The 17,198-nt window shown below is 37.3% G+C and overlaps 4 protein-coding genes across 4 annotated transcripts; 1 reads left to right on the top strand and 3 right to left on the bottom strand. All coding sequences in view use genetic code 12, as the record gives it.

The window, feature by feature from the left end:
- Nucleotides 1-2,253: 2,253 nt before the first annotated feature.
- DASC09_040150 (SDR family NAD(P)-dependent oxidoreductase) lies at nucleotides 2,254-3,982 on the bottom strand (the record flags this gene model as incomplete). Its single annotated transcript, XM_064997614.1, has 2 exons — nucleotides 2,254-2,996; nucleotides 3,928-3,982. The coding sequence occupies 2 exons, from the start codon at nucleotides 3,980-3,982 to the stop codon at nucleotides 2,254-2,256; spliced, it is 798 nt and encodes a 265-aa protein (XP_064853686.1).
- A 1,897-nt stretch (nucleotides 3,983-5,879) lies between these two features.
- Nucleotides 5,880-7,238, top strand: DASC09_040140 (uncharacterized protein; the record flags this gene model as incomplete). Its single annotated transcript, XM_064997613.1, has 1 exon — nucleotides 5,880-7,238. One exon carries the CDS (start codon nucleotides 5,880-5,882, stop codon nucleotides 7,236-7,238), a length of 1,359 nt encoding a protein of 452 aa, XP_064853685.1.
- Nucleotides 7,239-11,484: 4,246 nt separating this feature from the next.
- Nucleotides 11,485-13,119, bottom strand: WHI5 (transcriptional repressor WHI5; the record flags this gene model as incomplete). The annotated part of the gene is made up of 1 exon (XM_064997612.1): nucleotides 11,485-13,119. The coding sequence occupies one exon, from the start codon at nucleotides 13,117-13,119 to the stop codon at nucleotides 11,485-11,487; it is 1,635 nt and encodes a 544-aa protein (XP_064853684.1).
- A 492-nt stretch (nucleotides 13,120-13,611) lies between these two features.
- Nucleotides 13,612-17,070, bottom strand: ECM16 (ATP-dependent RNA helicase ECM16; the record flags this gene model as incomplete). The annotated part of the gene is made up of 1 exon (XM_064997611.1): nucleotides 13,612-17,070. One exon carries the CDS (start codon nucleotides 17,068-17,070, stop codon nucleotides 13,612-13,614), a length of 3,459 nt encoding a protein of 1,152 aa, XP_064853683.1.
- Between the last annotated feature and the right edge of the window lie 128 nt (nucleotides 17,071-17,198).

Raw genomic sequence — 17,198 nt, 5'->3', positions numbered from 1 at the left:
CTTCGAAGGTTAAAAGAACTGAATACATGCTATTTCTCAGGATATATTACAATATTATTTTCATGAATGTCACTAAAATAGTGACATCCAAAGACATCGATTTCATACTGGAAAGAAAGAAAGCAAGCTGAATTAAAAAAAAAAAAAGAAAAAAAAAAAAAAGGCTGAAGACACTTGAAACAAATGTCAAAAAATACTAGCACCACTAGGTTTCGATCCTAGGACATTTGGGTTATGAGCCCAATGCGCTTCCACTGCGCCATGGCGCTTCTTGTTTTTTGATTTAGTTTGGTTTGAGCTATTAGTTATAGATAACGAGACAGTGCTCATAACCAATTAGAAAGACCGGCATGAAATCCCCGGCTTGCATGTTATTTAGAACCTTTGTGACTCGTTAATATACAATTCATTCATTCATTGAATTTTGTCTTTAAAAAAAAAAAAAACACCACTCTGAAGGTAAGATACAAGGGGGTTTTAGTGAGTAAAAATCACACACTACCGGTAAGGTTGCGTCGCTGGTGTCTTTCGAAGATTTCCTCCTCCCTGGCTAAAAAAAAAATAGTGACAGGTTGCTACAAGTCAAAAACATTGCATTTTCCAACCCAAACTCCCGGGTTACCAAAAATATTGGGAGAAAACGGACACCAAATAAGTCGCCATAGCTGCGCATAATTGATCATAATAACCGTACATAAAAAGTGCGATGACCTATATAGCTCTTAGTAGTTAAATATAGGGACTTTAAAAAAAAAAAACAAAAAAAAACGACGTCAACGGACTGGTCCATCGTGCGACCTGTGCCGAGTCCGCAAAGTGAAGTGTGATGCGGAAATCATCATCTTGAAAGACTTTGACTTTTCCGCTCTGGAGAAATATAAAAAACCTGGCAAAAATAATCTTCATCCTTCTCTGATTGAAGTGTTGGACAATTTCCATCCTGAAGATTACGGATTATCCAACGACCAGTTACAAGCGATTTATCAAGAGTATTACTCGTCGTATAATCTGGAGCATGATGATTCTCAATCAGCAAAGGGTTTACTAGGGCGGATATGCTGAGAAGTACAAAGAAGAGATAACCGACATATGGGATTCTTAGTACCTGAACATATACATGATTCATACTATTAGGTAAATTATTGAATAAGGAGATTATTCGCAGTTTTTCATTGTTATTGATCAGCTTGGAAATTCTTTTATGATTTATGTTTTTTTTTTTTTTTGGAAATGGAGAGAGAAAAGTATTTGAAAATGTTGATTGAACGTTTGATATCCCATGTTTTAATTATCTCTTATCCTTTATTATCTTTTATTGTCTTTATTAGGTATTTATCATGGCATGATTATTGGTGTTATCGCCTTTGGTCGTATCACGCCATAATTTGGGGGATTGTATTGGTGTCCCCTTTTTGTTGTACCATATGACATCATTTGAACATTGTGCCGTCAAATATACAGGGGGTTCTTTGGATCTTTTTGTAGGTGCCATAATTTATATTATAATATCATCAATATTGTTGGAATCATTGGTATTATCATTATTCTTCCCATTATCATTATTCTCGAATCATAGACAATATTGAACTATAGTTTAATGAACACTAAAACTCAGTCTATGCTGCAAAAATTCACCTTGGTGGATGATATTTCTTATAATAATAATGCCATTTATCTGGTATAAGAAAAAAATGAGAAAAGGCTAAGTTAATGAAGGGAAACTCCATTGCTGTTTTTATTGAGTAGCAATTCAATTTACTATAATATATAACATATACAACAAAAGATCCCACCAAATCCTTCAACATCCAACAGATATGAGAAGATTGCCCAACCCCGGGAATCCACTTGGTTCTAGCAGATAACAAATGGCTTGCTCCAGTCCTTTATTAACTTTTTCAATTGAATTTTGGAAACCGAAAAGTCAAATAAAAAAGCGCCTCAAGCAGCCGCTGCAAAGATTTCTTTTAGAACTCTGAAGTTACCGTATTGATATTGCAAGGGTTGCAGGCACGTCTGGTACCTAAGAATGGATGATTTCTTTTAATGGACAGTAATCACCATGTTCCTTTCTAAAACTATTCCCTCAACGTGATCAAATCATTACATAAACAACAATGCTTCAGTATTTTAAACGAGAAGAAACTGACAAAATCTCTTATACGACGACCAAATTACTATATATTTTGTTATGTAAAATATATAAGCTCAGTCCCTTAGCCTCATGATACTAGCTCTTTAACAGCCATGTAACTAGCATCTTTTTGGAGCTGATAAATATCTGTGTCTTTGAGCTTTGTGCAGCTCACTTTGATTACGATTCAAAACATCACCTTCATATTCCGCAAGATCACTCCCATAAACATATTCATGACCACTTTGCAAAGCAAACCAAGCTCTTTGAGCAACTTCATCAACATTATCTTTCTTTCCAGAACCAATGACAGTTTCAGCAAGTCCAGCATTTACAAAAAAGTTTGTTTCAGTTGCACCAGGTAACAATAAAGTCATATCAATATTGTAACCTTTAACTTCATTTCTGATTGCCCAAAAAAAAGAATTTACAAAAGCTTTTGTGGCACCATACACAGCTTCGTATGGAATTGGTGTAGTACCAGAAACAGAAGATACCATCATGATCTTTCCGTGACCCCTCGCAATCAATTTTGGCAAGAATATTTTCGACATATGAACCATTGAATTAGCATTGAGACTAATAAGTTGCAATTCTTTATCTAGCTTAGTTTGCGTAACAAAGTCACCACCAATACCTTGACCCGCATTTAACACCAAAGTTTCGATATCCCATTTTTCCAGTTCCACTACTTGCTTAATTTTTTCAATGTCATCAAATTTACTTAAATCAGCTTCGATAGTGTGAACAGAACAACCATCCACGGAGAGCTTTGACTTCAACTCTTCTAATTTTTTTGAATCTCTTGCAACAGCAACAATATCATAATTGTTTTTAGCAAAAATTTTTGAAAGGGCAAATCCTATACCTTTTGATGCACCAGTGAGTGTATATGAAGAGGAAGTAAAAACAAAAAAGAAAGAAAAGCCCCACGCGGGGCTCGAACCCGCAACCTTTCGATGACGCTTATTGCTAAGAGTCGAATGCACTACCGATTGTGCTAGCGAGGCGCACATTCTAATCAAGAAATATTTGGGACCAGCCAGATCTCATTTCTGTGACCCGTCCCGCTGGTATACATATAGGATTAATTCTTAAAGCAAGGAGTGTGAGGTTGTGAGAAAGTTATAGTATTTTACTTACCTATTAGAAAGACCAGCATGAAGTTCCCGGCTTGCATGTTATATAGAACCTCAGTGACTCGTTAATATACAATTTGATTTGATTTGACATGCTTTTCCAGTGATGCACTCGATAATCTAACCCAAGTTTTGTTTGGTTGTTCTACAAGTATTATTTGCCAATGTTCTTATTAATTTTTTTTTTTTTTTTTTTTTTACCAATGAAAAACCTGGCTTATAAGGAGGTGTAACTACTGCGGTATATATTGCACCAGTAACCCTTTGACTAATGGTTGACTTCTATAAGCACAACGTTTATAAGCATAAGGTCATTGAAGGTTAGTGCATGTGTGGATGATTGGTGTCTGATTTAATATGTAGTGGCAATAATGCTCTACCACCAAACAGTCTATACAGATATATTTATGGATCCATGCCAGACATTAGGGGGTGGGGGGGGGGTTCAACTGATTTCTCAATTGTGTTGCCAGTAGTAACTTGTAGAAATTAAAACAATAGATTGATTATCATCACAGATAATATTGTGTGAACCAACCAACCAATACCCAACCAACACTCGCGAATGTCTTGTAACAGCAGCGTTGACAAACTAGTACGATATTTTTTTTCTTGAGGAACGGAACGATGTCGTACTCTACTCTATTGTTTTACCTGGAAAAGCCCTGGGACCACTAACTTGCATATACAGCCAGATCGTTAACCACATGTGCCAGATCTATTGATTGTTATTACAATGTTATTTTCATCACGCCACAAACCTTATAGGCGGTATTTTGCATGATTAATTAACCAATTTGATTGATTGTGTGACAGAGAGGATCTTCAAACAAACAAAGATGACACTAGTAGAGATAACACATAACCAGGGAGGAGGAGGAGGGAGCAATTATCTCTCTCTACCATTAAAGTTTTGTATCGGTTTTTTTTTTTTTTTTTTTTTTTTTTTTTTTTTTTTTTTTTTTTCCACGTCGGAAAATAGTCTTCAGGGTATCACAAATTGTATATACTCATGATAAAAAAAGCAATGTTTTTGTTTCTTTTGTTTTGAACGGACTGTCATCGCCAGGATTTTACGAGTTATTTATGATTATCCAAAAAAAACATGGAGTGTACTGACTTGAAACAACATGAGAAGAAAAATAAATAAATGCTAAGCTACGTGTAGGCAATCAATCATAATCATACATCTGTGGCCATTTGAAATTTTTTTTTTTTTTCTGTTCTTCACGATATATCCGTGTACGCGGTGGGTAGGTAGGGGAAGTTTTGGTGTAATTTTTTGAGGATTTGAAACGGCTACTCACGGTGGATTGGAGGTATATGAATATAATATGAAGTGCGATGGGTGGTGGAGCCACTTGGGGCAGTTGTCGATGTATTGGAATGCCAAACAACCAATAACAATAGCAATAGCAATAACAATAACAATTAGATGATAGACAATTGGATAGCTGGTTATTCAAAACAAACAAATGAAGACGAGCCGATGGAGTAACAGACCACCCACCAATAATACAATTGTTGTTGTGGGAGAGCACGCGGGAGAGTCGAGATGTTTGACAGATTGGCGCCAAATGCACGCTTTGTGTCCCTGGTCAAGTCACATGCAGCACCAAATGCACGCTGCAGATCCGCCCAACGATCGCCGGGGACTGGCTGCCAGAAACGGCAGTGGGCAGAGAGGGCATGCCGACAGTTGCGGGAGATCTCAGCGAAATGTGCGTTGCCCGGCATGCGACAGCATGATTGTCAGGTAAAGCACCTCACACTCACTAAAATAATAAAACATAAGTCAATAAAGTATCTGTCGACCGATCATCACATTGGTGTGTGTTATTAGCGTTATATAATAAACAATCCCCTTTTTTTTTTTTTTCAGATACACAACAAATTGCACACCTGTATAACACACACACACACACACAAAACAACATTATCATATAAATATCACTTCCCTTCCTTACAACAGCAACCAGCAAATTTGTTTAGCACCGACTCTGCTGCAGACCCAATCATAGCAGATCTGGAAGGCATCTTCTCGGATCTTCACATCAGGCCAGATTGCCTCATCATCTTTTTGTCTCTCTTTCCTCTCCCCCCATTATTCTCTTAAGTTTACTACAATTCCCCTCATCTCAAACCGGTTTTGAGGTCAAACAAAATAAAATTTAAAATTTATCAACCCATTAATCCACACTTTTAGGTCTCTCCTCTCCTCTCTCCCCCCCACACTTCTCAACATAAGCACATCTTATTATTGTCCGCTGAACTGAACTGTGCCATCAAACATCCATCCTCTACAATAATCATCCGTGTTTGCAAGTGCATGAATTCACCGCAAGGCGATTATTAATCACAATTTTCATTTATCATTATTTTTATTATTATTATTATTATTATTATTATTATTATTATTATTATTATTATTATTATTGATATTTTATTTTTTTTTTTCATTTTTCTTTCCAGAGTCTGATTTTCCATTTTTGGATCAATCTGAAAAATTTCTCCCCTTACCATATATTTTGCTTTCTATGGATTCAACATCCTTTTAGCAAATAGTGCCACCACCATCAAATAGCAACAACTGTTCAAACATAATTATGATCTCCAATAGCCCTAAATCAAAGAAGAAGACCAACAACCACCATCGTTTGAGAAGTGGGTCAAGAAATAAGCTTCTTTATGCCCCAAAGCCAAAACCCGAACTCAGTTGGAAATACACCTCGAACGAGTCTTTCAACATTTACAACAACAATAATGTCAACGACATCAATGATCCAGTTTTCCAATTATTAAACAACAACGACTTGCCAGTGTCGCCAACGTCGACAAAATTCGATCGAGCTTCAATCATCAGCCACAAAAATGACGAACTCCAGCCAATCATGATAAAGGATTCCTCCAAGTCAATGAACGGATTGGTGTTGACGAAAAAATCAAGCAATGCGTCGATCGAGTCTATGGCACTCAACAATGACATTTCGACATTTGGTAAGCTTGATATCATGGAAGAAGGCCCGCAGTGTTCAATGATCATCACCGCCACTCCAGTTTCGTCCATATCAAAGAAAAATATCAAACAGAAACGTTCGAGCACCGCCAGTAACTCCCATAAAAATATCGACTCCTCCTTCGCGGGGTGTGGGGTGTTAGATTCATCGGCTCACGATGACCTTAGAAAAAGATTGAGCTCGTATAGTACCGAGTCTTCCACCACCAGCCGAAACGGGTCAACTTTTTCCAACAACAACGATTACTATTACCGCCGCAACAGCTACACCGCCCCAGGTTCCGATGATGCTGGCTATCACAAGACGAATACATCATCATCGTCCAAGAATTCCGAACCTTTTTTTTTTTTAGCTAAGGGAAACAACCATCTTCCAGCCGGTCCCCCTTCCTCTTCCAGTTCAAAATACATCCATTCGTATTCGTCATTCGGTGAAATATTGGAGCCAACCCAACAACAACAACAACAACAACAACAACAACAACAACAATATGGCTGGCACAATGTTTCTTCTTTATCCAAATCCATGAACTTTATTGGTGGGCTCAATTTCTTTAGATCACACTCTTTTCCTTCTAACGATCAGTTCAAAACCACTTCGACCATGCCGGAAAACTACGTTCCCAATAATAGCCGGCTGATAATCTCCAAATTTCCATCTTATGAAGAGCCATGCCTTAAAGATCCGTTTGCCATGCTTGAGAACTGTGAAAGTCTTGTTGAAAAATCTGCGTTCGGGACCATTGATGATTCTGGGATGGAGGAAGAACAACAACAACAACAACAACAACAAGCCAAAGTCTCTATCAATCCAAAAACCATTATGAATAATATCCTGGGTAAAGAAGCATTAGACGGCGAGGACCCCATTGCTGTTGATAACCATCAGCAAGATGTCCAGTTTGGAATGGATTTTATAATGGAAGATCTTTACCATGACAACTTTTAGGGCCATCCATCGTTTACAATACTGGTTATTAGACATTTTAAAAAATTTTTTTTTTTTCTTTCTTTCTTTCTTTCTTTCTTATTTTATTTTATTTTATTTTATTTTATTTTGGTATCAACTATTTTTGAATTCATTTCTATAATTGGTGGTTCAATCCACCTATTTTTTTTTTTTTTTTTTTGTTTTCTAGAACGATGGAATACTGTTATGTTGATTTATGTTTTATCGGCATAGACCTAGCCATATAATATCACCGAGGTTGTCAAGTCTGCCATATTACTTGTTTATATTTTTACGTTATTGTTGAGGGGGTTTAAATTTTGTTTTAGAATTAATGACCCAACATTAAAACTTCTTATGAGCTAACCTTTTGTGGTGATATTGGTCTACTGTTAATTTTTGTTTTTAGGAATTGTTTTTCTTTGTCTTTTTTTTGCTTTGTTTCGTTTCGTTTCGTTTTGTTCTGTTTTGCTTTACGTTATTGGTTTTTGAGGTTTTGCAGTTGGTTTTAGTTTTATGTTTTTTAATATATACACTTTATGATTTTCAACTTGGGATAATAGTAAGTAATGGCGGCATTTTAAACAGTGTAGGTTTTTTAATATTTCTAAGTTCTAAGACACCTTATCATAAGCAAATTTCATAAAATCACTAGTATATAATTTTTTTCTTTGACCAAATTGTGATAGTATCTGTCTGCTTTAGTGTACATGTGTAAGTAAGATCTTTCTTTCATGAGAATTGATCGAGTTTGCACACTAGCCACTACTGCAGCCAATTTTGCTAAAATTGTCACACCATTAAAAAAAAAAAAAAAAATTGTCAGATGTTTTAAATAAATTCAATCTCTTCCACAAAACATGATTATTGAAAAGCCATGCCTGGCAACGATCTGTGGAAAAAAACAAAAACAAAAAGCAAACAAACAAACGATGGGCCAACAAAAACACCCATTGGACACTCCCAGCAACAGCTAATAAATGTCATAGCCAGGTGTCTCAGTTCGATGTCCTGACAACTTTTCAATTTGCGGTTAGGTGTTTTTTTTTTCTTTTTTTTTTTTTGTCTTGGAATGTTTCTGTTTCATTTTCAGATCCAGATCGGACGATCTAATAAATAAATTAGCCACCCACCGACCGCTGTACACTCAAAAAGCGACTGGTTTTGACGGGCCGTCGGTGCGAGTGACGTATGCCGGTGGGGGGAGGGGAGGGAGCGATTTAGGTTGCATGCATAAACTGAATCTCGCGGGAGTTTTTTCCCATAACAAAATGATTATTTTCTACGACAAACAAACAATCGGTCGGTCGGTGTTTGAGACACGATCACGATGATCCGACACTAATGAGGAGGAGGAGAGACACTTGTCAAACGGGAGGCGGCGCTCCGAAGAACAAACGACGACAACAACGACGATCGTTGTGTTGTGTTGTGTTGTGTTGTGTTGTGTTGTGTTGCGTTGCTTGCTATAGGGAAGTTTCATCCAGATCGCACTAATGTAGTTCCCATCTCATCCAAATTATCTATCATTCGCTTGTCATGAGCAGAAGAATCCTCAAGAAGCCTGTGATATACCATACCATTCAGGGGTTTCGTTTTCAAAATCCTCTTTTTTTTTTTAAGAGGGCAGTTTTTTTGTTTTGTTTTTAATATATAACTATATATACATAATATATGATGCAAATACACACAAAAGAGATAATCTCATTCCTTTACGGTTCTCCATCTCGTATTTGATACCTTGCTTGGTGTTTTATCCTTTTCTCCACCATCAAGTTGAAACTGTAACGTTGCTGCAAGAACAACAGAGATGCGTTACGAATAGAAAACAGACCACACAAAAACACACAACACACAAACAGTAAAATAATTCTTGGTGGTGGTTCGATCGTGTTGCTGTTTTTTTTTTTTTTCATTTGTAGCTCTCTTATTCAGCATGGGTGGGTGGTGGTGTTTGTAGAAGGCAGTTCTGAACGATGGATGGATGCTCTTTTCCCCAAAATAAATAACAGAAATTGATCAACAACCAGGGACCTGACAACTCCGTGTGTGTGTGTAAGAGATACAGAACTATTGTTATTTAGTGGACCCACTTTTGTGAGATGGTGTCTTACATGGACAATACTATAATATAATCTACTACTTTCTCATTCGCGTACCACAGGATTTCTACCAACTTACAGAAACGTGAAACGCATTTTTTTTTTTTTTTTTTTGTAATTACGTACTACTACTGATTTTTTATTACCTATTCATTGCTTGCTTCTTCGTCGTCGTCCTTGTGTGAAGACAGTATTTCCGGCCAGTCTTTGCCATGTGATATCCGGTGGCACCTTGGATGAGTGATATTATTATCATCAAGAACATCCATGGCAACGATTGTACAGAATATACGGATTCTGAACAGGCTGCTACTACCATTGGTGTAAGTTAAAATTGGAGTGTACTTGACAACACTCCATTTTATTGTGGCTTTCTAGGGAGCTGATTTTTTTTTTTTTGTTTTTTTTATTTTTTTCTTTAAATTAATTCATCAGAACAGCCTCCCCCCTTTGGAGGCGATTATTATTTCATCATATTTTATTATATCTTTATATTGGTGTTTCACTAATTAATTGTGGGCGGTTCGGTTCATCCCCCTCCCCCTATGATCGATGTGGGAGTAATTATCATTATCATTATTATCATTATTATTATTATCATCAAGAAAGAAAAAGTTCCAGAATAGGATCTATAGAGTAACGTACTTCAAAATGATGAATATCGTTTCGTTTCTCTCACAAGATATGATATGATATCAATCTTGTGGTGTTCCTTTCCCCTTATCTTTTGAATTTCCCACCCACTGCTGTTCAAAATATGAGCAATAAATACGATTTTCGATCCTCAAGATATGCGATAATAATAATAATAATAATAATAATAATAATAATAATAATAATGATAATAATAATAATAATAATAATAATAATAATGATAATAATAATAATAATAATAATAATAATAATAATAATAATACAGCGATCCTCGCAATTTTTGCTCAGGATCAAGGTATTCTTTTTTTTTTTTTTTTTTTTTTTTTCAATGGAACAACTCTCGCAGGAATGGGATAATTGAAGATCCCCTTGGGTGTGTTTTTCTTTTTTCTTTTTGTATATTCAGAATTATTCAATTTATAAGGATCCTGGTACTAAATTTCATTTCATTATTCTAATAGGCTCCATTCCCTTAGTTACTCAGTTCTCATTGGGTCAAGTAACCAATCCAATCAATCAACTAGGAAGAGTCAAAGAAATAAATAGCAAAAAAAAAAATCAGAGTGAAAATAATAATTCTGGCTTGCTGTTTTTAACAACCTTGAGGCACGTACACAAACTTTCTTTCTCTTATTGATAATAGAAACCGACCTATCCAGTTTCCCTCTCCTCCAATTTTCCTTGCCAATAGTTGTAGTAAATTATCCTGAAATACTAATCTAAGCTTATCAATTATTACAAAACCAGATACAATTGTGCCAAAAACTGTAAATGCAAATGCAAACCTTATTGTTTAGATGGAAAAAAAAAAAAAAAAAAAGTATATTTGCCCCGAATAGAAAAAATAATCATACCATTTAACCAACCCATTAAAATAATTCCAATTGGAATATTGAAAAGGAAAGAAAAAAAAAAGATAGATAGATAGATAGATAGATAGATAGATAGATAGATAGAAAGAAAGAAAGAAAGAAAGAAAGAAAGAAAGAAAGAAAGAAAGAAAGAAAGAAAGAAATAAATAAATAAATAATAATGAATAAAATAAAACCAAGACCAATATAATAAGAGAGTTGGAAGAAAAAGAAAATAAAAGGGACAAGCAAGCAATAAACAAGTTCCGTAAGCCAAAAATCAAGCAAACAAAAGACTTAAATAATTCAAAAAAGAGAACAATGAATAACCTTTAATAGAGATGAAAGACAGATAGGAATATAAAATCAATAAGATCCTGAAAGATGGCAGTAATTCTGGTGGATACAAAAAAAAAAAACAAAACAGAAATAATGAAAAATAGAATGAAAATCGTCACTTCGTAATAATAATAATAATAATAATAGTGAAAAAAATAAACAATCAAAATCAATGAAATGAAACAGCTAAACGACAAGCGTAAATCAAAGGTAAGATTGTAACCCACTCTCTCTTTGAAAACCTTCTTTTTTTTTTTTTTTTTTGTTTCGCCTTATTCTTTTATACTCATCGCTCGATGTCTAAGCAGTTGTGGAAGTAGGCTCGCCATTACCTTTGATTTGAGAAATTGAAGCAGAATCTTCAGATGGCGAGGCTCGGAGGTCGCAGGTAACCTCTTTCTTAACCTCAGTCATCTCGACATTTTCAGGATCAGTGCCTTCTTCTTCTTCGGTCGAGCTTGATCCTCGACGTGATGATTCAGGAGACGCAGTTTCGTTTCCATCCCTAAATCTTGGAATGGTTGTTGCGTGCTTTTTCGGAGTTGGTGAAATTTTGTACTGATGATCTTTCAGAGGATCATTGTCCCACGGCGGTTGTTTCTTGGATGAGCTAGGGGCAGAAAGTGTAGTTTTGTTATTTGATATTGGGGACGATAACAGGAGCAACAGCTGAATCGCTTCTTGTTCCTTGTGTTTATCATCAGCCGCCAATGGTCTTGATGGAGAAGGGGTGGAGTTGGATAATAAGCCATCAGTCATCAAAGAACGCGACGACGAGACAACATGGAGACGAGGCTTGACGATGGTTTGCGATTGAGGCGACGAACGAGAAATCGCGGCAAGAAACGCATCATTGGCAGAAAGGATGTTATCTTCTTCTTCGAAATTATAACAAGGACCGCCAGAATTACTGCTGGATTTTAGCATAATTCTCGAATTATTATAAGACAGATTTCTATTGGACTTTGGAGTGGTATTGAACGGTTCCATTAATGAAGAGGAATGATTTTTAGACGAAGGAGAAGCAGGAGTTTCTGTTAACTGGTTCAAGAAATTTCCTTGTTGGAAAAATGACGTGGGCAAGGATTTATGCTTGTTTCTCACTAGGGCGGTGGTTCTTTTCTTATGGGGACGGTCACTATCGGGATTTTCCAAATGGTCATCAGCTTGATTGTTTTCTAATTGATCAAGGGATTTGTCTTGCCACCCATTCTGAACTTTCAAGAACGCGTACAGCAATCGCGTCTTTAGGTTGGAGGAAATCTCCTGTAATTTTTCTGACGACTTGAGAATTTCGTCGGTGGTGTACATGGGAGACGAGGTTGCTTGACCAGGACTGGCTAATTCAAACTGACTGTTGGCAAGAGCCAAACTTCTTCTATCGGGAGTCAGAGGGTAGTTGAGCTTGTGTAGTCCTGTAGACGTTCTCTTAACCGCTGGGGAATTAGGCAAGTGATATTGTTGTTGGTGGGGGTACAGCTGTGGTGAAAAGTATTTCTTTTCTGGGGACAATGTTATTGGGCGTTTTTCTGGCGAGAAGAATGTTGATGAAGTGGAAGGTCTCAAATGGAGGGAGGATCTTTTAGAAGGAGGAGTCAGTGGTGGTTCGAAAGTGGTTGCTGCTGAGATAGTCATCACGGACGAACAAGTAGATGGCGTGGATATTGGGCCAGCGGTATGGAACGAGCGTTGATGGGGTTGAGAAAATATTGGAGAGGTGATATTTGGCGAAGTTGAAGAAGATGAAGATGAATTTGCTGTTGTTGTTGTTGTTGTTGCTGTTGTTGTTGATAATTTTGTTCTTTTTGTTGGTGATGATGGCGATGTTGAGGGTTTGTTGGTGATGGTATCATTTGTTAGATGATCGATATCCATTTTAACGGGTCTGATGGGTAATCTAGGGACGCAGTTTTTTCCGCTACCAGAGGAAGTCATAGGTGAAGATGCTTTATGATTGAGTTGTATTTGGTAGTGGGTATTTTATGACAGTAACAGTAGTTTATAATGCTGGATATATCACGATATTATACAAATAGCTTGTATAAAAAAAAATAAATATATATAAGGCATGTCTAACATTTTTTTTTTTTTTTTTTTTTTCCTTGTCCTATTTGGTGGTGACCCTGGACGGATATCTCTCCAATGCGCAGTGAGTGAGGGAGGGGGTGGCAAGGCAAAATGCAGGAGGTTGGCGTTTTTTCCAATTTTTTTTTCGCGTTTTTGCAATGTTTTTTTTGCAATTTTTGTTCCCTCAAAAGGGATCGCTGCCTTGAAACAAGGTTCGGGGACACCCTCGCGTCTCTATGCAAGTAGACGTGTCTTGCTGTGCCTACTGCACCCACGCAAACTTCCAAAAACGGCAAGAGCATCTTCACATAAACAATTACTTATACACATACTCTTTTATTACTACTAATACTAGTACTGCTACTTGGTCACCCACTGGCCTCGCACTCTGTGCTGGACCACCCGCACCGGAGGTAGGTCCCAGCTGACAGCACTTCCGAGCCCGCCAAACCGAGGAATCACGTAAGCTTTCTGTTTGGTGGCGCTTACCATTTCTGGACCGTACGGTGGTCCCAACGGCTTGGAGTAGCTCAACAACGGGGTTCCTTTAGCAATGTTCGTTAACGCCTTGCCCTCGATATCCGTCAACGGGTGCATTCTGACCTTGGTCCTTGTGGCATTGAGATCAAGCGATTGGTACACCAAATATTGTGGCGGCTTGCTTCCGATATTGTTAAGCACCGACTTCCCGTGGATGTAAACATGCGGATCAATGTCTTCTTGACCATTGTCAAAACTATCAACTGCCAGAAACAACGTACTGTAAGGAATAGAACCACTCGTCGATTTCTTGGTGATACGAACATCCGGATTGATCACGTCGGCACGGATGGCGATATGATCAATGAACCCTGTGGTGATGATCTGCTTGATGGCAAAGATTTGGTTTTTATTTGGTGGTCGCAATTTCAACTCTTTTGAATAATCAATATTCACCCCAATACTTTCTTCAACGGTATTAACCTTCACAATGTAAAGCAACTGTTTTCTCAACTTGGTAATTTCTTCAACAATCTTCGATCTGAGAAAGTTTTCTCTAAGGAATTTTTCCTTCTTAGCAGAATCTTTAAAATAATCCGCAGCAGAAACCGCACACAACACTTTAAGGGCATCACTAGTCTCGCTTAATCCTGAAAATTTCGCATGGGCTTTTCTATACTTCTCCAAAGTTTCTCTCATTTTTTCCTTTCTCGCCATTTTCTTATTATACTCAGCGGCATTCAATTGTTCATCTTCATCTTCACCTTCTTCATTATTGCCATTCAACAAATTGTGATCAATTCCCAAGTCAACTTCTGATAAGAATGGATCCCCAACAGATAACGCACACACAATAGTGATGATATATGACAAACAATCAAACTGGTTACCTGTAAGCAACATCTTCGCGAACCTTGGACTCAATGGGAACAAACTCATTTGACGGCCAACTTGGCTGATCACCTTCTTTTCATCAAGCGCTCCCAAATACTGTAATAATTTCTCGGCTTTAATCAACGCCTGTGGATTAATCGCCGTTGGGAATGGAAAATTAGAAATATTGTCGATCCCAATACTCTTCATTTGTAACACCACACTTTCAATCGGCATTCTCAAAATTTCCGGGACAGAGAATCGGTCAAACCCATCGAATATCGCCGACGAGTATAATCTATAAGTATGCCCAGGCCCGGTTCTACCAGCTCTACCCGATCTTTGTTCGGCTGACGCCTGACTAATCCACGAAACTTCATAACTTTGCACCGAAGTTTTGCTCAATACTTTCTGTTTAGACCGTCCGCAATCCACAACATACTTGGTGTTTGGGATGGTAATTGATGTTTCAGCAATGTTTGTTGCCACAATACAAATTCTGGCGTTTCCTGGAGGAGCTTCAAACACTTTCATTTGTTCTTTAGTTGGAAGCAACGAGTATAATGGCAAGACGTATAATGGATCTTCGGAAGTCTGTCCTTCTTCAAGCTCTTCGTCAAACCCTTCTTCTTCCTCATCATCTTCGTCATCGCCTTCATCAAAATCATCTTTATCTTGTTCATTAACGTTGAATTCAATTTCTTCATCTTCCACCTCAACCTCTTTGGAACTAACCTTTATTTCGACATTTACTTCTTCTGTTTCTTCTGCTTCTTCTGCTTCATTTTTCAATTGTTTCTTATGACGTTTATTTGGCATTGGGAATCTTTGTCTTAACTTCTTCACCAACTCCATGATTTCTTGTTGACTGGTCATGAAAATCAAAATCCCTCCTCTAGGTAATTTCTGATGAATTTTACAAGTTTTCCGGAACGCCTCATTCACATAATCGTACGGGGTTTTCTTGTTGAAATGAACCGCCACCGGGTACATTCTTGCTTCAACTTTAAGAATCGGCGGAGGAACCGCAAATAATTTCTGATTTTCTGCAAAATCCGAAACCCTTAAAGTGGCAGACATGATAATCAACTTCAATTTTTTATATTTCTTAGGATTCTCTTCATTTCTTTTAGCTCGAAGCTTGACCACCCGGCTCAACATCCCAATCAAAATGTCAGTGTTGATGTTTCTTTCATGGGCTTCGTCAATAACAAGCGCACTATATTTGGTCAAAAGGAAATCAGACATCATCTCACGAAGTAAAACCCCATCGGTCATGAACTTCACTTTGGTGTCGGGTTTGACGTTGGAATCAAAACGAATTTGGTAAGAAACTTTATGCCCGTGGTTCCCCAATTCATTGGACACTCTGTCGGCCATGGACATCGCCGCAACTCTTCTAGGTTGAGTGATCCCAATCATTCCTGGATGTTCTGATCTTTCATCACCAAACCCCGACTCGAATAAAAATTGCGGCAACTGGGTGGTTTTACCTGAACCAGTTTCCCCACAAATGATCACCGTGTCATTATGCTTGATGGCTTCCATTATGTCATGTTCCTTTTTGAACACTGGCAACTCTTCACGAGTTTCTTGAATTTCCGAGTCTCTTTCAACATTAACGTAGAATGCTGGCTTTACGTCATCATTTGATACTTCATAGATTTTCACCTGCTCTTCATCACTAAGAACTTCTTTATCTTCAGATCTTTCGAGTGGTTGATAGTCAATGTTTAATATTGGGGTTGGTGCCAGCTTTTCGGTTTGTTGTTCCACCCAATTCATAAAACTGGAAGCCTTTTCATTAAGAGTCTTGAGACGTTGTCTTTCAGTAAGCTCATCTTCTTCATCATCTTCATCATCTTCATCATCTTCATCATCTCCTTCGCTATTGTCACTTTCCCCTTCATCTGTTCCAGAGCCATTATTATCAGCATCACTGAAACCATTGAAATCTTCATTGTCTTCAGCTTCTTCATTGTCTTCATCTTCCTCAATTTCATCTGAACCTTCATCATCAGTTGAATCAAAATATTCATCCTCTTCAACCTTTCTTCTCTTTCGCTCTTCTTCAGCTAGCTTTTCTCTCCAAGTATAAGATCTCTTTTTCTTGTTGACTTTCGGGATATTTGCAAAACCTTTGATACTTCCTCTATTATCAATAAATGTCGATTTTTTTTCAGGAATTAAGGCTTCATTTCCCTTCAGATCAGCAGTATCATCATCACCACCATCACCAACATTTTCTTCATTGGTAGCCTTCTTCTTCTTTTTTTTATTTTTCTTCTTTTTGCTTTTAGAATCCCCTTCTTCACTCTCTTTTTTCTTTGGCTCGTTCTTAGTACTGATATTAGGCACTTGGTTCTGTAGCGCAGCGATTTTGTTGATCAAGTCCAAGGCCTCCTCCCGCCTTTCTTGCTTCTTGATATAGGCATCGACTCTCTGTGTAGGAGTCTGCTTTGCCATTTATTATGATACTATATATCTTATGGATTTAAAAATAATCAAGTAAAGGAGAAATTTAGTTAAACAAAGCGAAGACCTTTAGAAAAAAAATTTTTTTTTTTTTTTTGTTTTTAGTACATGAAATATAC

Source organism: Saccharomycopsis crataegensis (genome assembly GCF_037102585.1).
Source record: "Saccharomycopsis crataegensis DNA, jcf7180000000084, whole genome shotgun sequence".
NCBI classification, from domain to species: domain Eukaryota; kingdom Fungi; phylum Ascomycota; class Saccharomycetes; order Ascoideales; family Saccharomycopsidaceae; genus Saccharomycopsis; species Saccharomycopsis crataegensis.
The sequence above is the reverse complement of the archived record's forward strand: the minus strand, read 5'-3'. Positions and strand labels throughout refer to the sequence as shown.